The following is a 24,688-nucleotide window of genomic DNA, read 5'->3' as shown; positions in this document are numbered from 1 at the left end:
TAAGGATCAGACTCCATGAGAAAGCACAGAAGAATCCTTCCTCCATAAGCTGTGTGTCGTAAGAGGCGGCTATAATGCCAGGAGCAAGGGGCTAGTAATCCTTTCTCCTGTATAAATTACTAAATGTAAAAAAAAGAAAAAAACTTTATTTATTTTTGTTTTGGAGTCACCCTGCCTCAATGGGAGACAGCCAGTGTGATAAAAAAAAAAAAACGATCAGAAAAACACTGAGTATGCCACCTTGTAGTACCTCCTCACCAATGTTTACTGGGAGTGTAGGCATTATTATAAAAATTCATGAAGAGTGATAAAGTGTATAAAAGGAAGGGCAGCTCCCCTCACCTTTGACTCCTTGATGGCCATCTCTAACACTTTATCGCTCTTCTTGTTGATGTTCCAAAGGGCACTACACATCACTTTGTCTGACACACCACCTGCCAGTTCTATAACACGTAGGCTCCTGCAAAAATGTTTGAATTTTACCCTGAACATTTGATAACATGAAGACTAATAGTCACAATACCATCGCTAGAACAATTCACAGCTAACCCACAAACTGGAGATGAGACTACAGTTAGGATATGTAAATAATAAATTAGAATGACAAAACAAACTTACGTAAATTTGACACAACTTTGGAATGAATGAACATCACTGCGGGGTAGATAAAGAACCGCCAGGTTGGGTGAGTGACTGGCCAAGAACTCAAACATGTGATCAGTTTGGCTGAGCTGCTTGAGGGCAAAAACTGGTTGATCCTTGCCAAACATTAATTTAAGTTTACTGATAGTCTTTTCTTCATCGAGTGGTAAGCATCCATCTGATACCCAGATCTTCTCCAGTCCCAACATCAAAGCCACCATAAGAAGATGAGAGTTGTAATGAATACGACCCACATTAATTTCAAATAAGTACTTGTCCCACTGAAATAAAAGACAGAATCATCATTATGAATAAAAATGGTCATGGATGAGTTGAAGAGTTTGATAAAAGAAAAAGGAATAACTGAGGCACTGATGTCATTTTTTAGCATGTTAAAATGTGACCAGAGAGCTTATTATAAGAAAAAAAAAAAAAAAAAAAAAAAAAAAGAGAAAGGAATATCACAACACAAATGTTGACATATCTGATGTGGTGGCTATTCTGAAGAAGTTTATATTGAAAAAAAAAAAAAAAAAACATGAAAGAGCTTCTTTATAATGGTAATGTATTTATATTTATTTAGCTCTAAGGAAAAATTCTCAAGGAAATGTTAGTACCTTACTAGCAATGTAAATAAAAATTTAAAAGTACTTCTTGAATGATATTTTTTTTTAACGCACCGGCTGGGTGACCTAAAAAGAAAAACAAAAGTTTTTCTTTTTACATTTAGTAACTTGAACGATAATGACTGGTCAAATATTTTGCCATGGGATTCCTCTCTACCACATGTCCTATGTATATATATAGCTTAAGATCAATAAACTATACAAAAAAATCCCACAATACAGATAATCTCATAACTCTATCGCATATGAAGATACACAAATAACACGCACATAGAAGAGAGGAGCTTAAGACGATGTTTCGACCGAAACGTCGTCATAAGCTCCTCTCTTCTATGTGCGGGTTGTTTGTGTATTGTTCCAGTCACGGTACTGTGCCTTTTTGTTATTTACACATATGAAGAGTTTGAATAGTTAGCTAAGTTCCTAAATGGACTTATTTCTATAATGTCACTCTTCTAGACAAGTAAATGAGAGGGAGGACAGTTGCAGCAGTGATTCATGTCATCACCTGTACCCCCCTCCCCCCTCTGTGTGTGTGTGTGTGTGTGTGTGTGTGTGTGTGTGTGTGTGTGTGTGTGTGAGTGTCTGTGTGTGGTGTGTGTGTGTGGTGTGTGTGTGTGGTGTGTGTGTGTGGTGTGTGGTGTGTGAGTGTGGTGTGTGTGTGTGTGTGTGTGTGTGTGTGAGTGTGGTGTGTGTGTGTGTGTGTGTGTGTGTGTGTGTGTGTGTGTGTGTGTGTGTGTGTGTGTGTGTGTGTGTGTGTGTGTGAGTGTGGTGTGTGTGTGTGTGTGTGTGTGGTGTGTGTGGTGTGTGTGTGTGTGTGTGTGTGTGTGTGTGTGTGTGTGTGTGTGTGTGTGTGTGTGTGTGTGTGTGTGTGTGTGTGTGTGTGTGGTGTGTGTGTGTGGTGTGTGTGTGTGGTGTGTGAGTGTCTGTGTGTGGTGTGTGTGTGGTGTGTGAGTGTGGTGTGTGGTGTGTGAGTGTGGTGTATGTGTGTGTGTGGTGTGTGTGTGTGTGTGTGTGTGGTGTGTGTGTGTGTGTGTGTGTGCGTGTGCGTGTGCGTGTGCATGTGCGTGTGCATGTGCGTGTGCGTGTGCGTGTGTGTGTGTGTGTGTGTGTGTGTGAGATTGATTGATTTCAAATCCCTATCAAAAAAACAGGTATAGCATTTTGATCCTGAGTAGGCACACTGCTAGAGTAAATTTGAATTTGATATAAATCAAAGTTAAAAATTCACTGTTTACACAATCTGCACCACTAAACAAGGATAAGTCGACTGCAATACCTGGGACATGAGTGAAATAAGGTGAAAATAAAGAATTAAGCAATAATAAGACAAAAATTTATTATCTTAATATGAAAACTCTAGTTCACAATTTTCCAAATTAAAGAAAATATTTTCTGAAATTTTGAATGTTCTCCAAAATTCACAATAAGAAATATGTGAATTTTAATTCAGAAATTAATTATTAATTCAAATTTTTATGAGGAAAAATTCTGAGTTTCAGTGTGGCAACTGTCTCAAATTCAGACTTTTTAAATAATTTTTTATTAACACATTGGCCGATTCCCACCAAGGCAGGGTGACCCGAAAAAGAAAAGCATTCATCATCATTCAAGACAGTGGTCTTGCCAGAGGCGTGCTTACACTACAGTTATAAAACTGCAACATTAATACTTCCCATCTCCAGGACTCAAGTCCGGCCTGCCAGTCTCCCTGAATCCCTTCATAAATTTTACTTTGCTCACACTAGACAAAATTTCTTGTGATAAGACCAATTTATAATACACAAGAGAGCCAACAGACAAGCTCTCAACATACCTCATCATGAAACAGACATACCAACAGACACACGCTATCAACGTACCTCATTATGAAACAGACATACCAACAGACACAAGCTATCAACGTACCTCATTATGAAACAGACATACCAACAGACACAAGCTATCAACGTACCTCATTATGAAACAGACATACCAACAGACACAAGCTATCAACGTACCTCATTATGAAACAGACATACCAACAGACACAAGCTATCAACGTACCTCATTATGAAACAGACATACCAACAGACACAAGCTATCAACGTACCTCATTATGAAACAGACATACCAACAGACACAAGCTATCAACGTACCTCATTATGAAACAGACGTGCTTGGTCTCGGAGAGTGGCAAAAAACCATTTCTTTTCAGTCTTCAGTCTGTTTAAGTTGCTTTCAATTACTTTGATAAAATTTGGAAAATGAGTCTGAAAAATAATTAATAATTATCGGGTACACTTCTTTACTAATTGTACTCTTCACTACTCTTAAAGTATTACTTCATAAAGAACATTTATATTTAATTAGAAATATGTAGCAAAATGTAAGAATTAGCCTTGCTTTAATTTATACCCTGATTGCAAAAACAGTACATATCTTTATGCTGGTGAAGAGGTTTTGATCCAATATTTTAGAACTATCCTCCATTTCCTCAAATCAAACCTGTTAGCATCCCATTTCCCAAGATCTGTATGACCCTTAGAGGTTAAACATTTTCCCATGAATATATTAATATAGTAAAATACCATAGTAATAATGTAAGTACATATATTGGGCTTTAAGCACAGAAAAATAATTAAAGTTTGAAAATCCTTAATTATACAAAATAATGCACAGTTTAAGAGAAAAAACTTAAATAACAGAAAAAAACATACTGCATACAACCATGAAAACAAAATGGATTAAAAAACACACAAATACAACACAAGGGGTTCACAGCGAATGAACGCACGTCTGACCAAGACCAACTACAAGGCAAGGGTCTTTGTTAGGTGTACACAAACAATAGGAAGTGGGGAAAATTGGCGAGTGCAAAAAAATGGTATGGATTGTAAAAATTGGCCGGCTGTGTTTGTTTGCCACATGATTATGTGCTCATGACCAGATGCAAAAACTTGGCAAATTTTTTGGTCGTGAACCGATTTGTGTTTGGAAGCATTCGTGACCAGAGGTTCCACTGTACAAACCACTTCTCCCACCATATGCTGTACCGTCTTCAAAATTGATGGACTGAATACATTGATTCCAGGCTGAGGGACTGCCTCAAGCACCTTCTCACACCATACATCTTTGAATTGGACTGATGAAGCTAGTGTGTGGCAAAACGGTTCCTCAAATATGCTGTATAAGTGTTTCATTCTTCAACTTGTCATTTTTCTAAACCATTTACCACAATAATCTTTATTTATACAAGTACAATAGGACCCACATATAGTCACTGGACACTTTCCTAGAACTGCTGTAGTTTGTGGAACTCTTTGAAACATGGTGTTATGCACAGTGCTGTTTTATACTCATACAATATACAAATACATAAATGTTTGGACAGTTTAAGAGTTAGGTAATAATAACTGTTGATGTATTATGGTCCAGAAGCTCCATCACCTCCTAAACTCAATATTAATATTTCACAATTGATTCAAATTACTGTGAACATTATTTACTAAAATGGCATTCAGCCCAGAGTAACAAAAATCGAAGCTCTATCCTAAAATGGACTTACATGGAAGAAGGTGGAGTCCCTGGCATACCGCTTCACAATCATGATAGTGTACAGTGAGAGGATCTCCAACGTATGAAAATTCGTGGAAAGAACTTCCAATTTGGCAGCATCTTGAATACTGCTGTAAAACAAACTTGTATATTAATCATCAAAACTTAACATACTTGCAGTGGTGGTGGTGTGGTGTGGCAGTGGTGTGGTGGTGAGGCTGTGGTGGTGAGGTGGTGAGGCTGTGGTGGTGAGGTGGTGGTGTGGTGGTGAGGTGGTGGTGTGGTGGTGTGATGGTGGTGGTGTGGTGGTGTGATGGTGGTGAGGTGGTGGTGGTGTGATGGTGGTGGTGTGATGGTGGTGAGGTGGTGGTGGTGTGATGGTGGTGGTGTGATGGTGGTGTGATGGTGGTGGTGTGATGGTGGTGGTGTGATGGTGGTGTGATGGTGGTGGTGTGGTGGTGTGATGGTGGTGAGGTGGTGGTGGTGGTGAGGTGGTGGTGGTGAGGTGGTGGTGGTGCGGTGGTGGTGGTGAGGTGGTGGTGGTGCGGTGGTGGTGGTGCGGTGGTGGTGGTGCGGTGGTGGTGGTGGTAGTGGTGGTGGTGGTAGTGGTGGTGGTGGTAGTGGTGGTGGTGGTAGTGGTGGTGGTAGTGGTGGTGGTAGTGGTGATGGTGGTGGTAGTGGTGATGGTGGTGGTAGTGGTGATGGTGGTGGTAGTGGTGATGGTGGTGGTAGTGGTGATGGTGGTGGTAGTGGTGATGGTGGTAGTGGTGATGGTGGTAGTGGTGGTGGTAGTGGTGGTGGTAGTGGTGGTGGTAGTGGTGGTGGTAGTGGTGGTGGTGGTAGTGGTGGTGGTGGTATTGTGGTGGTGGTGGTATTGTGGTGGTGGTATTGTGGTGGTGGTAGTGGTGGTGGTACTGTGGTGGTGATGGCAATAGTGTAGTGGTAGTGTGGTGGTGGTGATGGTGGTAGTGTGGTGGTGGTGGTTGTGGTGGTGGTTGTGGTGTGGTTGTGGTGGTAGTGTGGTGTGGTGGTACTGAGGTGGTGATAGTATGGTCAAAGTGTGTTGGTAGTGTGGTGGTGGTGTGGTAGTAGTGTGGTGGTAGTGTGGTAGTGTGGTGGTAGTGTGGTGGTGTGGTAGTGTGGTAGTAGTGGTGGTAGTGTTAGTGTGGTGGTGGTAGTGTGGTGATGGTAGTGTGGTGGTGGTAGTGTGATGGTAGTGTGAGTGTGGTGGTGGAAGTGTGGTGGTGGTAGTGGTAGTGTGGTGGTGGGAGTGTGGTGGTGGTAGTGTGGTAGCAGTAGTGTGGTGGTGGGAGTGTGGTGGTGGAAGTGTGGTGGTGGTAGTGTGGTAGCAGTGTGGTAGTACTGTGGTTGTAGTGTGGTAGTAGTAGTGTGGTAGTAGTGTGGTAGTAGTGTGGAAGTAGTGAGGTGGTAGTAGTGTGGTATTAGTGTAGTTGTGGTAGACTGAGAGCCCTTTAAGTTTATTTAGGTACAGGGACACAAATTATCATACCTGAGATTATTATAATTAAAACTAAGTGCTAAACCCACCAGGGTCATACAGCACTGAATCATACATGGTAACATGTGTGTAAATTACCTAGGATAATAAAAAAAAAATCAGTGATTTATTTCCACTTGGGTCCTTGAGTACCTGTACTCTCTGAGAGTATATTATTATCATCATCATTATTATCATTAAATTAAAACTAAGTGATAAATATTTACCACAAGGGTCATACAGTGCTGCTTAGAGAGTCAGTAAGTTTATTTAGATACTGGTACATATAATACATGTAATAATAATACAAATCTTTATTTCTACTTGTACAAGGTATACAGACCAAAGCTAACATTAATGACATACATACGTACTACTATATAGAAAGCCGCTTGTTATGCAGAGCACTTTGGGCAAATTAGGTCAGTTTTGTCCCCAGGATGCAACCCAAACCAGTCGACTAACACCCAGGTCCCTAGTTTACTGATGTGGAACATAGACAACGGGTGTAAAGAAACATGCTCAATGTTTCTACCCTTGCCAGGAATCGAACCCAGACCCTCACCGTGTGAAGAGAGAGCTTTTTCCACCAGGCCACGGGGTACAAGTACAATTATCATGTATACATATATCATGTTATACCTGTTAACATACGTGTAAATTACCTATGTTTATTTAGTGACTATTGATGAAAATTAATAATTTTTGGCAGTGTTAAGATATCCTAGTTCATCAAATCAAATCAAAATCAAAATAAAAAATTAATTTCTATGTAAAGGTTAGAATGTGTGTTGACATTTCATAATTAGATTGGTACAAAGAAAGCCACTATCATGCTGAGACATTTCAGGCAGACTTAACCTAATACGTACTTAAAGACTACTGTAATTGATTTTGGACTTTCAACTCACCCAGGCCAACCTTGGGTTTATGGTGACTATGAAAAGAACCGCATCGACAAGTTTTTGGAATTCAGCCCCTGGACCTGTTATGAAGCTGCTATGGGCCAGCCTGTCACAACAAAAAGTGATGTGGTGGGAGTCGCCCTGCTCATCAAACAGGTTATTTGAATAATGGATCGTAAGCCCCACCAGCTGATGACCATGGCCCTGAAGGGCCTCAGGCGGGACCCAAAGGAGAGCCATACCCCCGGCCGGGATTGAACGCAACGGGCTGGAGTTTTGAGACTATGACCGCGGGTTCAATCCCGGCCGGGGGTATGGTTTATTTGCAATCGTGTCATTACGATTTCTTGAGTCATGTTGACGGCAGTGAAGGGACTTGAGCTAGAGTTCGTCACGGCCACGCTAGCTGGAGATTCGTCTGTAAAAACTTGCATTTGTGGTCACAGAGGTGCCTGTGCTAACTTTCCTATGGTGTAGAAATATACCTAGTTGGATGAATCTTATTGTGGCTAGCTGGTCTAGTGGCTAACGCGACGGGCTGGAGTTTTGAGACTCTATGACCGCGGGTTCAATCCCGGCCGGGGGTATGGTTTATTTGCAATCGTGTCATTACGATTTCTTGAGTCAAGGAGAGACCTGGCCTGAAGACGTACCTCCGAGCAACACAAAAAGTCATTAAATTCTTCACTGCCAAGTTTGGTTGAGCTCGGATTTTTTTTGTTTATTGTTACATATTGCCAAATTTGGTTGACCTCGGATTTCTTTTTATTATTTGTTACGTATATTGGAAAAAAAAAAAAAAAAGGAACTTGAAGAGCAGCCGCCTCCACGTGGCAAGTTCTGGGTACCTTGTGTAATTGAGAGTACTTGGACACTCATGTGTGACTGTTGCTACATGACCAGTCATGAGTGAGTGTGCAGTACACGATCAGTTACACAAAGTAGCTGAGAGCTGCTCACACTACAGTAGACCGTCATTTAGCACGAGTTTATTTGGCACGATTTGGGTATAGCACGACTGAAGAAATGCGGCACAAATTTATGTAACATTAAATTTAACACGGTTCAGTTTGTGGAAAGGAAAAAAAATCGCTTTTCCTGAAGTGGCCGCCTTGTTGTGGGTCAACCAGGCAGACCTCCTACCATCTGCTAACACCCCCCCCCCCCAAAACCACCCCACAATTCGTACTTCATAGTGTCCAGTCCAGTCCATCTCTGCTATAAGGTAGCTGTGTTTGTAAATTGTGTTTTGATCATTTAATTTGTATCTACCAAGCAATCATGACACCCAGTAGGCACACCAGTGTTGCTGAAAGTGCCAAGAAAACCTATAAGCATTTAAGTCTTACATGTAACAAAGTAAACAAAGATGTAAGACAAGAAATACCCATAATAAAGTGTTACTTTGTACACTTCAAAAGAGGTGAGTTTGACTGACTTGACTAAATGACTTACTGACTTGACTGAATGACTTACTGACTTGGCTGAACGACTTACTGACTTGACTGAATGACTTACTGACTTGGCTGAATGACTTACTGACTTGGCTGAATGACTTACTGACTTGGCTGAATGACTTAATGACTTGGCTGAATGACTTAATGACTTGGCTGAATGACTTACTGACTTGGCTGAATGACTTACTGACTTGGCTGAATGACTTACTGACTTGACTGAATGACTTACTGACTTGACTGAATGACTTAGCTGAAAGACTTACTGACTTGGCTGAATGACTTACTGACTTGACTGAATGACTTACTGACTTGACTGAATGACTTACTGACTTGACTGAATGACTTACTGACTTGGCTGAATGACTTACTGACTTGAATGAATGACTTACTGACTTGGCTGAATGACTTACTGACTTGACTGAATGACTTACTGACTTGACTGAATGACTTACTGACTTGGCTGAATGACTTACTGACTTGGCTGAATGACTTACTGACTTGACTGAATGACTTACTGACTTGACTGAATGACTTACTGACTTGACTGAATGACTTATTGACTGACTTCACTGAATGACTTACTGACTTGACTGAATGACTTACTGACTTGGCTGAATGACTTACTAACTGACTTCACTGAATGACTTACTGACTTGACTGAATGACTTACTGACTTGACTGAATGACTGAATGGCTTACTGACCTGACTGAACTTATGACTTGACTGAATGCCTTACTGACTTGGCTGAATGATTTACTGACTTGACTGAATGACTTACTGACTTGACTGAATTATTTACTGACTTGACTGAATGATTTACTGACTTGACTGAATGACTTACTGACTTGACTGAATGATTTACTGACTTGACTGAATGACTTACTGACTTGACTGAGTATTTTGTTGACTTCTCTGACTGACTGTATGACTTTACTGACTGACTTACTGACATGACAGGATGACTTATTGACTTGACTGATTTACTGACTTGACGGAACATACTGACTTGCCTTAGTGAATTACTGACGTGACTGAATGACTTACTGACTTCACTGAATGACTTATTAAACTGACTTAATGACTTACTGACTTGGCTGAATGACTTACTTCAATGAATGACTTATTGACTTGACTGATTGACTTACTGACCTGACTGAATGACATACCTGACTGAATGACTTACTGATCTGACTGAATAACTTGATGGACTGAATGATTTACTGACTAGACTGAGTGAATGACATAAAAGTTAGACACTCCAGTACAACCTCCGGTACCAGAACCTCTACCATCCACCTCAGCACAGTAGAGTTGCAGTATAATTCTCCACTCTCTTCACAATCATCTACAAACACCAGCACCCACAATTTAAGGTAAATACTATTATTTCTGCTACATTTGTAGTCTTAACCCGTAGACGGTCCAAACATATATATACGTTTTTATCCTAGTGCCCCAAACGTACATATACATTTTATGTGTCCTACATTTAACATTGCCATGATAAGCCTGAGTCGCCTAGACATGTGAGAATGGGTGTGAGCACTCACTGTGCACCATATAAAAATAATTCGGGATGCCTGGTACCATATGCTCTTTTTTCCAATTAAAAAACAAGAATGTTTTTTTTCTCAAAAAAGTTGGGGCAGTACAGTAGTGAACGTATATATACGTATGGAACGTTTACGGGTTATCCAGTAAAAATAACATAATACATTACAACAATGAACTAGTTTATTACACTATACATAAAATCATCTTGTTTCCTTTAAAATTAAATAATATTTGTGAAAGTTTTTCTTTTTCAGGCCACTCTGCCTTGGTGGGAATCGGCCAGTCAATAAAAATTTAATAATAATAAATTAGTGTGTTTATGTATAGCATACTGAAGTGTGCATAAATTCTGTAATGGATTTCTGGGTTATATTACCCTGCAGTACATTATACAGCTGATGGTAAAGTATAAGTTGCTCTTGACACTGTTTCAGAGCACTGCTTCTAGATTTGTCAGGGACCTCTTCAGCCAAAATGTCTAAGTCAGCAAGTCATTCAAATCAGTCAAGTCTGTAACTCAGTCAGTCAATCAAGTCATTCAGTACATCAATCAAATCAGTATGTCAGTCAAGTCTATCAGTAAGTCAATCAAATAAGTCAGTCAGTTATTCATCACATAAACTCATACACACACTTTCCTCACTTAACAACAGAGATCTGTTCCTAAGACCACGTCGGTAAATTAATTCGTCGCTAAGTGAGGATACTATAATGGTAGTGCAGGTGTGTCAACCATCTTTCATATTGTTTTAATGTCACTTTGCACCATTTATAACATCTCTGGTATATATTTAAATGTTTAAACAGAAGTGTACTGTGAAGTGTACTGTAATAAACAGAACAGAGGAAATCAGCTCTAATATACAATATTTAGTTACGAATACTGGGCAGAGAACCCATCATAAGTCCACGGCTTTGGTAAATGAGTACATCGCTAAGTGATGAGACGCTGCATTATTTGTTTAAAAAAGTCACAATGGGGCCTAAGAGGGTTAGTGATAACAACCAACCAAAAAGATAATTGGTTGGGAAAAATCTGTTTGGTACTCGGACAGATCGGCACTTCAACAGCCTTCAGGGAAGAATTAAATTCAAGTGCAGAGGTTCCACTATACATCACCACTCTAAATCACGATACATAACTATACAAAATTTCACATCACTGCAACACATTACTACAAACATCACTACATATCAACGTCACTACAACACATTACTACAAACATCACTACATATCAACGTCACTACACACAAACATCACTACATATCAACATCACTACACACAAACATCACTACATATCAATGTCACTATACACAAACATCACTACATATCAATGTCACTATACACAAACATCACTACATATCATGTCACTGCTCACAAACATCACTACTCACAAACATCACTACATATCAATGTCACTATACACAAACATCACTACATATCAATGTCACTACACACAAACATCACCACATATCAAAGTCACTACACAAAAACATCACTACATATCAACGTCAATACACACAAACATCACTACATATCACGTCACTGCTCACAAACATCACTACACAAACATCGCTACATATCAACTACACAGAAACATCACTACACACAAACATCACTATATCAACATCACTACACACAAACATTACTACATATCATCATCACTACACACAAACACCACTACAAATCAATGTCACTACATATCAACGTCACTACACACAAACGTCACTACATATCAACGTCACTACACACAAACATCACTACATATCAATGCCATTACACACAAACATTATTACATATCAATGTCATTACACACAGACATCACTACATATCAATGTCACTACACACAAACATCACTACATATCATCACTACACACAAACATCACTACATATCGTCACTACACACAAACATCACTACATATCAACGTCACTACACACAAACATCACTACATATCAATGTCACTACACACAATCACTACATATCAACGTCACTACACACAAACATCACTGCATATCATCAACACCAATACACATTTATATATCATTACACAATTATACACTTCAACACCATCACTAAACATCAACACCATTACTACACATCAACACCATCACTACACATGAACAACAATCACTACACACACACACAGTATACTACACATCAGGGCCAGGAGCTGTGACTCAACCCCTGCAACTACCCTTAGGTAAGTGCATTAGACACTCTGTCACTATATATCAACAACACTGTCACCATTACTCTTCTTCACAACAACTCATCCAAAAGAAATATTCGTCATTGCTTTTCACTATCGCAGACGTATGACTAATATTCAATAATTGTAACTTGACTATATAACTGTTTGACTGACTATTGAGAATATATCACGGGTCATTTTCTCAGTAAATTTTAATATTCAAGTGCATTTCTGACTATATAAATAGTTGACTGACTATTGAGAATATAACCCTGGGTGATTTCTTAGTAAATTTTAATATTCAAGAATTCTAACTTGACTATATAAAATAGTTGGCTGACTATTGAGAATATATCCCTGGGTGTTGTCTCAGTAAATTTTAGTCAAGAACATTCCTTTGGCTATATAAAATAGTTGACTGACTACTGAGAACATATCCCTGGGTGATTTCTTAGTAAATTTTAATATTCAAGAATTCTAACTTGACTACATAAAATACTTGACTGACTATTGAGAATATATCTCTGGGTGTTTTCTCAGTAAATTTTAATATTCAAGAACTTTCCCCTGACTATATAAAATAGTTGACTGACTATTGAGAGTATATCCCTGGGAGCTTTCTTAGCAAATCTATATATAAATCAGTCGGCTGATTTTAAAAGCTTGCGTGCTCACTTTCATCGCAGCTGCTTCTTCCTCTAAGTCCATCGCCTAGAGAAAAATGGACTGGTTCAAAATACGCTCTCGCCGACTTCGGGAGAAATCTGTTGATCCCAAGTGGATTCTGGAAAATGAAAAGGACCTTAAAATTAAGGACCTCGGTTATGGAGGGTGTGGTAAGACCCAGCTCTGGAATCTTCCGGGACACGACACACCAGTGGTCCTCAAAAACATCTTTGATCCTAATACCCGAGAAACGGATTGTCTGCGCGAGGCCCAGATCTTGGAGAAACTCAATGGTGCAGGTGGAGCTCCCAAACTTCTGGGTCTGTCTCCTGAGATAGGTTGTTATTTTATGTCTTTTTTGGGATTAGAGGACCTTGAAACACTTAGCCACAACCAGGAGATAGGTAGGGAAAAATTAGATGATTTGTTTTGGCTAAAAGCCATAGAAAGCATCATCAAGAATTTGATTAAAATCCACAAAAAATGCATTGTCCATCTGGACCTTAAACAAAACAATGTAATGGTAGACAGAACCGACCCAAAATGCCCAAAAACCTCTATAATTGATTTTGGACTTTCAACTCACCCAGGCCAACCTTGGGTTTATGGTGACTATGAAAAGAACCGCATCGACAAGTTTTTGGAATTCAGCCCCTGGACCTGTTATGAAGCTGCTATGGGCCAGCCTGTCACAACAAAAAGTGATGTGGTGGGAGTCGCCCTGCTCATCAAACAGGTTATTGGTATAATGGATCGTAAGCCCCACCAGCTGATGACCATGGCCCTGAAGGGCCTCAGCCGGGACCCAAAGGAGAGACCTGGCCTTAAGACGTACCTCCGAACAACACAAAAAATCATTAAATTCTTCAAAGCCAAGTTTGGTTGAGCTCGGATGTTTTTTGTTTATTTTTTGTTACATATTGACAAATTTGGTTGACCTCGGATTTCTTTTGTTTATTATTTGTTACGTATATTGTAAAAAAAAAAAAAAAAAAAAAAAAAAAAAAAAAAAAAAAAAAAAAAAGGAACTTGAAGAGCAGCCGCCTCCACGTGGCAAGTTCTGGGTACCTTGTGTAACTGAGAGTACTTGGACACTCATGTGTGACTGTTGCTACATAACCAGTCACGAGTGAGTGTGCAGTACACGATCAGTTACACAAAGTAGCTGAGAGCTGCTCACACCATGTTATGTCTGGATCTAGAGAATATGTTAAGATGGACAACAAATGTAATCCTGGACAATGTAGTGTCTATATACCAAGGTACCATCACCCGAGAACCAGATATTGAGTTCACTGGCAAGAGTTTCTCTGACAGGCTTTATGGACATGCAGAACAGACAAGGGGATGAGAGGGTGTCCCTTTTGCACCAGTTCATGAGTCAATTGCATGTTTCCCAAACAGGAGTTTAGAAGTACCACTATAAGAGGGAGGGGGTAAAGGAGGTTTTGTGGGCAAGGGCTTGGACTTCCATTCATATGTGCATGAGTGTTAGGAGTGAATGGACCTGACAAGCTGTTGGAGTGTGAGCAGGGTAATATTTTGTGAAGGGATTCAGGGAAACTGGTTAGTCAGACTTAGAGTCCTGGAAGTGGGAAGTACAATGCCTACATTTTAAAGGAGGAATTTGGGATATTGGCAGTTTGGAGGGACATCTAAATTGTCGTATCTGAGCACCTCTGCAAAGACAGTGATTATGTATGAATGGTGAAAGTGTTGAATGATGATGAAAGTTTTTTTCTTTTTGGGTCACCCTGCCTTGGTGGGAAACAGCTGTGTCAAAAAATATACATATTTATATACACCTACCATCCGACTTGTGACCGAGTTTGGTTCCGAGAAACCGGTCGTCAGTCGAAATGGTTGTAAGTCGAACTTTACTATTGAATATCAACAAAACATTTTTGTCACTACATATCTATGTCACTACACACAAACAACACTACATATCAACATCACTACACACAAACATCACTACATATCAACGTCAATACACACAAACATCACTACATATCAATGCCATTACACACAAACATTATTACATATCAATGTCATTACACACAGACATCACTACATATCAATGTCACTACACACAAACATCACTACATATCATCACTACACACAAACATCACTACATATCGTCACTACACACAAACATCACTACATATCAACGTCACTACACACAAACATCACTACATATCAATGTCACTACACACAATCACTACATATCAACGTCACTACACACAAACATCACTGCATATCATCAACACCAATACACATTTATATATCATTACACAATTATACACTTCAACACCATCACTAAACATCAACACCATTACTACACATCAACACCATCACTACACATGAACAACAATCACTACACACACACACAGTATACTACACATCAGGGCCAGGAGCTGTGACTCAACCCCTGCAACTACCCTTAGGTAAGTGCATTAGACACTCTGTCACTATATATCAACAACACTGTCACCATTACTCTTCTTCACAACAACTCATCCAAAAGAAATATTCGTCATTGCTTTTCACTATCGCAGACGTATGACTAATATTCAATAATTGTAACTTGACTATATAACTGTTTGACTGACTATTGAGAATATATCACGGGTCATTTTCTCAGTAAATTTTAATATTCAAGTGCATTTCTGACTATATAAATAGTTGACTGACTATTGAGAATATAACCCTGGGTGATTTCTTAGTAAATTTTAATATTCAAGAATTCTAACTTGACTATATAAAATAGTTGGCTGACTATTGAGAATATATCCCTGGGTGTTGTCTCAGTAAATTTTAGTCAAGAACATTCCTTTGGCTATATAAAATAGTTGACTGACTACTGAGAACATATCCCTGGGTGATTTCTTAGTAAATTTTAATATTCAAGAATTCTAACTTGACTACATAAAATACTTGACTGACTATTGAGAATATATCTCTGGGTGTTTTCTCAGTAAATTTTAATATTCAAGAACTTTCCCCTGACTATATAAAATAGTTGACTGACTATTGAGAGTATATCCCTGGGAGCTTTCTTAGCAAATCTATATATAAATCAGTCGGCTGATTTTAAAAGCTTGCGTGCTCACTTTCATCGCAGCTGCTTCTTCCTCTAAGTCCGTCGCCTAGAGAAAAATGGACTGGTTCAAAATACGCTCTCGCCGACTTCGGGAGAAATCTGTTGATCCCAAGTGGATTCTGGAAAATGAAAAGGACCTTAAAATTAAGGACCTCGGTTATGGAGGGTGTGGTAAGACCCAGCTCTGGAATCTTCCGGGACACGACACACCAGTGGTCCTCAAAAACATCTTTGATCCTAATACCCGAGAAACGGATTGTCTGCGCGAGGCCCAGATCTTGGAGAAACTCAATGGTGCAGGTGGAGCTCCCAAACTTCTGGGTCTGTCTCCTGAGATAGGTTGTTATTTTATGTCTTTTTTGGGATTAGAGGACCTTGAAACACTTAGCCACAACCAGGAGATAGGTAGGGAAAAATTAGATGATTTGTTTTGGCTAAAAGCCATAGAAAGCATCATCAAGAATTTGATTAAAATCCACAAAAAATGCATTGTCCATCTGGACCTTAAACAAAACAATGTAATGGTAGACAGAACCGACCCAAAATGCCCAAAAACCTCTATAATTGATTTTGGACTTTCAACTCACCCAGGCCAACCTTGGGTTTATGGTGACTATGAAAAGAACCGCATCGACAAGTTTTTGGAATTCAGCCCCTGGACCTGTTATGAAGCTGCTATGGGCCAGCCTGTCACAACAAAAAGTGATGTGGTGGGAGTCGCCCTGCTCATCAAACAGGTTATTGGTATAATGGATCGTAAGCCCCACCAGCTGATGACCATGGCCCTGAAGGGCCTCAGCCGGGACCCAAAGGAGAGACCTGGCCTTAAGACGTACCTCCGAACAACACAAAAAATCATTAAATTCTTCAAAGCCAAGTTTGGTTGAGCTCGGATGTTTTTTGTTTATTTTTTGTTACATATTGACAAATTTGGTTGACCTCGGATTTCTTTTGTTTATTATTTGTTACGTATATTGTAAAAAAAAAAAAAAAAAAAAAAAAAAAAAAAAAAAAAAAAAAAAAAAAAAAAAAAAAAAAAGGAACTTGAAGAGCAGCCGCCTCCACGTGGCAAGTTCTGGGTACCTTGTGTAACTGAGAGTACTTGGACACTCATGTGTGACTGTTGCTACATAACCAGTCACGAGTGAGTGTGCAGTACACGATCAGTTACACAAAGTAGCTGAGAGCTGCTCACACCATGTAATGTCTGGATCTAGAGAATATGTTAAGATGGACAACAAATGTAATGCTGGACAATGTAGTGTTTATATACCAAGGTACCATCACCTGAGAACCAGATATTGAGTTCACTGGCAAGAGTTTCTCTGACAGGCTTTATGGACATGCAGAACAGACAAGGGGATGAGAGGGTGTCCCTTTTGCACCAGTTCATGAGTCAATTGCATGTTTCCCAAACAGGAGTTTAGAAGTACCACTATAAGAGGGAGGGGGTAAAGGAGGTTTTGTGGGCAAGGGCTTGGACTTCCATTCATATGTGCATGAGTGTTAGGAGTGAATGGACCTGACAAGCTGTTGGAGTGTGAGCAGGGTAATATTTTGTGAAGGGATTCAGGGAAACTGGTTAGTCAGACTTAGAGTCCTGGAAGTGGGAAGTACAATGCCTACATTTTAAAGGAGGAATTTGGGATATTGGCAGTTTGGAGGGACATCTAAATTGTCGTATCTGAGCACCTCTGCAAAGACAGTGATTATGTATGAATGGTGAAAGTGTTGAATGATGATGAAAGTTTTTTTCTTTTTGGGTCACCCTGCCTTGGTGGGAAACAGCTGTGTCAAAAAATATACATATTTATATACACCTACCATCCGACTTGTGACCGAGTTTGGTTCCGAGAAACCGGTCGTCAGTCGAAATGGTTGTAAGTCGAACTTTACTATTGAATATCAACAAAACATTTTTGTAATGACTTTATTCTATTGTTTTATTTTGGTTTTTCATGTTTTACTTTACTTTTTGTTGGTAGTATTGTATTTTATACTGTAAGGTTTAGGATAAACACTGTGTACAACACAAATAGTTGTTTATTTCCCAGAAATTTGGCATAAAAAACATCGTCATAAGCCGAGTGGTCGTAAGTCGAGCAGGTTGTAAGTCGGATGGAAGGTGTATATACTCCATCTCCTCACTTAGCGACATAATCGTTTACCAAGGCCTCAGAGTTACGATGGGCTCTCTGACTGGTATGAATACCTAAATAATGTATATTAGAGTTGACTTCCTCTATTCTGTTTATTAGAATACACAGTACACTACTGTATAAACATTTAAAAATATATCAGAAATGTTATAAATGGTGCTATGGTGACATGAAAACAATATCAAAGATGGTCGACACAAACCCACAACCATCATAGTATGCTCCTCACTTAACAACGAATTCATTTACCGACGTGGTCTTAGGAACGGAACTCTGTTGTTAAGTGAGGAGAGGCTGTATATGAGTTTATGTGATGAATAACTGACTGACTTGTTTGAATGACTGACTTACTGACTTGACTGACATACTGAATGACTTGACTGACTTACTGAATGACTTTCTGACTGGACTGACTAACTTAAAAGTTAAACTTTTTGAGTGAAGAGGTACCTGACAAATCTAGAAACAGTGCTCTGAAACAGTGTCTAGAGCAGCTGATAAAGTGGTACCTTGAGAAACGAACTTATTTCATTCCAGAAGGCTGGTCGAGTGCTGATACTGAATGAATTTGTTCCCAAAAAAGTGATGTGGTGGGAGTCGCCCTGCTCATCAAACAGGTTATTGGAATAATGGATCGTAAGCCCCACCAGCTGAAGACCATGGCCCTGAAGGGCCTCAGGCGGGACCCAAAGGAGAGACCTGGCCTGAAGATGTACCTCTGAGCAACACAAAAAGTCATTAAATTCTTCACTGCCAAGTTTGGTTGAGCTCGGATTTTTTTGTTTATTGTTACATATTGCCAAATTTGGTTGACCTCGGATTTCTTTTTATTATTTGTTACGTATATTGTAAAAAAAAAAAAAAAAAAAAAAAAAAGGAACTTGAAGAGCAGCCGCCTCCACGTGGCAAGTTCTGGGTACCTTGTGTAATTGAGAGTACTTGGACACTCATGTGTGACTGTTGCTACATGACCAGTCATGAGTGAGTGTGCAGTATACGATCAGTTACACAAAGTAGCTGAGAGCTGCTCACACTACAGTAGACCGTCATTTAGCACGAGTTTATTTGGCACGATTTGGGTATAGCACGACTGAAGAAATGCGGCACAATTTTATGTAACATTAAATTTAACACGGTTCAGTTTGTGGAAACGAAAAAAAATCGCTTTTCCTGCAGTGGCCGCCTTGTTGTGGGTCAACCAGGCAGACCTCCTACCATCTGCTGCCACCCCACCCCCCCAAAACCACCCCACAATTCGTACTTCATAGTGTCCAGTCCAGTCCATCTCTGCTATAAGGTAGCTGTGTTTGTAAATTGTGTTTTGATCATTTAATTTGTATCTACCAAGCAATCATGACACCCAGTAGGCACACCAGTGTTGCTGAAAGTGCCAAGAAAACCTATAAGCATTTAAGTCTTACAAGTAACAAAGTAAACAAAGATGTAAGACAAGAAATACCCATAATAAAGTGTTACTTTGTACACTTCAAAAGAGGTGAGTGTGACTGACTTGACTGAATGACTTACTGACTTGGATGAATGACTTACTGACTTGGCTGAATGACTTACTGACTTGACTGAATGATTTACTGACTTGACTGAATGATTTACTGACTTGGCTGAATGACTTACTGACTTGACTGAATGACTTACTGACTTGACTGAATGACTTACTGACTTGACTGAATGAATTACTGACTTGGCTGAATGACTTACTGACTTGGCTGAATGACTTACTGACTTGACTGAATGACTTACTGACTTGACTGAATGACTTACTGACTTGGCAGAATGACTTACTGACTTGGCTGAATGACTTACTGACTTGACTGAATGACTTACTGACTTGGCTGAATGACTTACTGACTTGACTGAATGACTTACTGACTTGACTGAATGTCTTACTGGCAGGAATGAATGACTTACTGACTTGGCTGAATGACTTACTGACTTGACTGAATGACTTACTGACTTGACTGAATGACTTACTGACTTGACTGAATGACTTACTAACTTGACTGAATGACTTACTGACTTGACTGAATGACTTACTGACTTGACTGAATGGCTTACTAACTTGACTGAATGACTTACTAACTTGACTGAATGACTTACTGACTTGACTGAATGACTTACTGACTTGACTGAATGTCTTACTGGCAGGAATGAATGACTTACTGACTTGGCTGAATGACTTACTGACTTGACTGAATGACTTACTGACTTGACTGAATGACTTACTGACTTGACTGAATGACTTACTAACTTGACTGAATGACTTACTGACTTGACTGAATGACTTACTGACTTGACTGAATGGCTTACTAACTTGACTGAATGACTTACTAACTTGACTGAATGACTTACTGACTTGACTGAATGACTTACTGACTTGACTGAATGACTTACTAACTTGACTGAATGACTTACTGACTAGCTGACTTGACTGAATGACTTACTGACTTGGCTAAATGACTTACTGACTTGGCTGAATGACTTAATGCCTTGGCTGAATGACTTACTGACTTGGCTGAATGACTTACTGACTTGACTGAATGATTTACTGACTTGACTGAATGACTTACTGACTTGACTGAATGACTTACTGACTTGACTGAATGACTTACTGACTTGGCTGAATGACTTAATGACTTGGCTGAAAGACTTAATGACTTGGCTGAATGACTTACTGACTTCACTGAATGACTTACTGACTTGACTGAATGACTTATTGGCTTGACTGAATGACTTGACTGAATGACTTACTGACTTGACTGAATGACTTACTGACTTGGCTGAATGACTTACTGACTTGGCTGAATGACTTACTGACTTGGCTGAATGACTTACTGACTTGACTGAATGACTTACTGACTTGACTGAATGACTTATTGACTTGACCAAATGACTTACTGACTTGGCTGAATGACTTACTGACTTGGCTGAATGACTTACTGACTTGGCTGAATGACTTACTGACTTGACTGAATGACTTACTGACTTGACTGAATGACTTACTGACTTGACTGAATGACTTACTGACTTGACTGAATGACTTATTGACTTGACCAAATGACTTACTGACTTGGCTGAATGACTTACTGACTTGACTGAATGACTTACTGACTTGACTGAATGACTTACTGACATGACTGAATGGCTTACTGACCTGATTGAACTTATGACTTGACTGAATGCCTTACTGACTTGGCTGAATGATTTACTGACTTGACTGAATGACTTACTGACTTGACTGAATGATTTACTGACTTGACTGAATGATTTACTGACTTGACTGAATGACTTACTGACTTGATTGAATGACTTACTGACTTGACTGAGTATTTTATTGACTTCTCTGACTGACTATGACTTTACTGACTGACTTACTGACATGACAGGATGACTTATTGACTTGACTGATTTACTGACTTGACAGAACAACATACTGACTTGCCTTAGTGAATTACTGACTTGACTGAATGACTTACTGACTTCACTGAGTGACTTATTAAACTGACTTAATGACTTACTGACTTGACTGAATGACTTACTGACTTGACTGAATGACTTACTGACTTGGCAGAATGACTTACTGACTTGGCTGAATGACTTACTGACTTGACTGAATGACTTACTGACTTGGCTGAATGACTTACTGACTTGACTGAATGACTTACTGACTTGACTGAATGACTTACTGACTTGACTGAATGACTTACTGACTTGACTGAATGACTTACTGACTTGACTGAATGACTTACTAACTTGACTGAATGACTTACTAACTTGACTGAATGACTTACTGACTTGACTGAATGACTTACTGACTTGACTGAATGACTTACTAACTTGACTGAATGACTTACTGACTAGCTGACTTGACTGAATGACTTACTGACTTGGCTGAATGACTTACTGACTTGGCTGAATGACTTAATGCCTTGGCTGAATGACTTACTGACTTGGCTGAATGACTTACTGACTTGACTGAATGATTTACTGACTTGACTGAATGACTTACTGACTTGACTGAATGACTTACTGACTTGGCTGAATGACTTAATGACTTGGCTGAAAGACTTAATGACTTGGCTGAATGACTTACTGACTTCACTGAATGACTTACTGACTTGACTGAATGACTTATTGGCTTGACTCAATGACTTGACTGAATGACTTACTGACTTGACTGAATGACTTACTGACTTGGCTGAATGACTTACTGACTTGGCTGAATGACTTACTGACTTGGCTGAATGACTTACTGACTTGGCTGAATGACTTACTGACTTGACTGAATGACTTACTGACTTGACTGAATGACTTATTGACTTGACCAAATGACTTACTGACTTGGCTGAATGACTTACTGACTTGGCTGAATGACTTACTGACTTGGCTGAATGACTTACTGACTTGACTGAATGACTTACTGACTTGACTGAATGACTTACTGACTTGACTGAATGACTTACTGACTTGACTGAATGACTTATTGACTTGACCGAATGACTTACTGACTTGGCTGAATGACTTACTGACTTGACTGAATGACTTACTGACTTGACTGAATGACTTACTGACATGACTGAATGGCTTACTGACCTGATTGAACTTATGACTTGACTGAATGCCTTACTGACTTGGCTGAATGATTTACTGACTTGACTGAATGACTTACTGACTTGACTGAATGATTTACTGACTTGACTGAATGATTTACTGACTTGACTGAATGACTTACTGACTTGATTGAATGACTTACTGACTTGACTGAGTATTTTATTGACTTCTCTGACTGACTATGACTTTACTGACTGACTTACTGACATGACAGGATGACTTATTGACTTGACTGATTTACTGACTTGACAGAACAACATACTGACTTGCCTTAGTGAATTACTGACTTGACTGAATGACTTACTGACTTCACTGAATGACTTATTAAACTGACTTAATGACTTACTGACTTGGCTGAATGACTTACTTCAATGAATGACTTATTGACTTGACTGATTGACTTACTGACCTGACTGAATGACATACCTGACTGAATGACTTACTGATCTGACTGAATAACTTGATGGACTGAATGATTTACTGACTAGACTGAGTGAATGACATAAAAGTTAGACACTCCAGTACAACCTCCGGTACCAGAACCTCTACCATCCACCTCAGCACAGTAGAGTTGCAGTATAATTCTCCACTCTCTTCACAATCATCTACAAACACCAGCACCCACAATTTAAGGTAAATACTATTATTTCTGCTACATTTGTAGTCTTAACCCGTAGACGGTCCAAACATATATATACGTTTTTATCCTAGTGCCCCAAACGTACATATACATTTTATGTGTCCTACATTTAACATTGCCATGATAAGCCTGAGTCGCCTAGACATGTGAGAATGGGTGTGAGCACTCACTGTGCACCATATAAAAATAATTCGGGATGCCTGGTACCATATGCTCTTTTTTCCTATTAAAACAAGAATGTTTTTTTTTTCTCAAATAATTTGGGGCAGTACAGTAGTGAACGTATATATACGTATGGAACGTTTACGGGTTATCCAGTAAAAATAACATAATACATTACAACAATGAACTAGTTTATTACACTATACATAAAATCATCTTGTTTCCTTTAAAATTAAATAATATTTGTGAAAGTTTTTCTTTTTCAGGCCACTCTGCCTTGGTGGGAATCGGCCAGTCAATAAAAATTTAATAATAATAAATTAGTGTGTTTATGTATAGCATACTGAAGTGTGCATAAATTCTGTAATGGATTTCTGGGTTATATTACCCTGCAGTACATTATACAGCTGATGGTAAAGTATAAGTTGCTCTTGACACTGTTTCAGAGCACTGCTTCTAGATTTGTCAGGGACCTCTTCAGCCAAAATGTCTAAGTCAGCAAGTCATTCAAATCAGTCAAGTCTGTAACTCAGTCAGTCAATCAAGTCATTCAGTACATCAATCAAATCAGTATGTCAGTCAAGTCTATCAGTAAGTCAATCAAATAAGTCAGTCAGTTATTCATCACATAAACTCATACACACACTTTCCTCACTTAACAACAGAGATCTGTTCCTAAGACCACGTCGGTAAATTAATTCGTCGCTAAGTGAGGATACTATAATGGTAGTGCAGGTGTGTCAACCATCTTTCATATTGTTTTAATGTCACTTTGCACCATTTATAACATCTCTGGTATATATTTAAATGTTTAAACAGAAGTGTACTGTGAAGTGTACTGTAATAAACAGAACAGAGGAAATCAGCTCTAATATACAATATTTAGTTACGAATACTGGGCAGAGAACCCATCATAAGT

At 39.2% G+C, this 24,688-nt stretch overlaps 1 protein-coding gene across 4 annotated transcripts in view; it reads right to left on the bottom strand.

The window, feature by feature from the left end:
* Nucleotides 1-24,688, bottom strand: part of LOC128684914 (uncharacterized) — a 60,510-nt gene that overhangs the window by 23,524 nt on the left and 12,298 nt on the right. For 2 of the 4 annotated variants that reach the window (XM_053771267.2, XM_053771268.2), the window contains exons 2-5: nucleotides 4,816-4,936; nucleotides 3,407-3,520; nucleotides 619-923; nucleotides 343-460 (exon numbers count right to left, since the gene is read on the bottom strand). In XM_053771267.2, coding sequence (XP_053627242.1) covers nucleotides 343-460; nucleotides 619-923; nucleotides 3,407-3,520; nucleotides 4,816-4,936 — 658 coding nt within the window. The remainder of the gene's footprint in view (nucleotides 1-342; nucleotides 461-618; nucleotides 924-3,406; nucleotides 3,521-4,815; nucleotides 4,937-24,688) is intronic. The other 2 variants (XM_070099119.1, XM_070099126.1) reach the window with 2 other exon arrangements.

Source organism: Cherax quadricarinatus, chromosome 5 (assembly GCF_038502225.1).
Source record: "Cherax quadricarinatus isolate ZL_2023a chromosome 5, ASM3850222v1, whole genome shotgun sequence".
Classification (NCBI taxonomy): domain Eukaryota; kingdom Metazoa; phylum Arthropoda; class Malacostraca; order Decapoda; family Parastacidae; genus Cherax; species Cherax quadricarinatus.
This window is presented reverse-complemented; position numbering and strand designations above follow the sequence as displayed.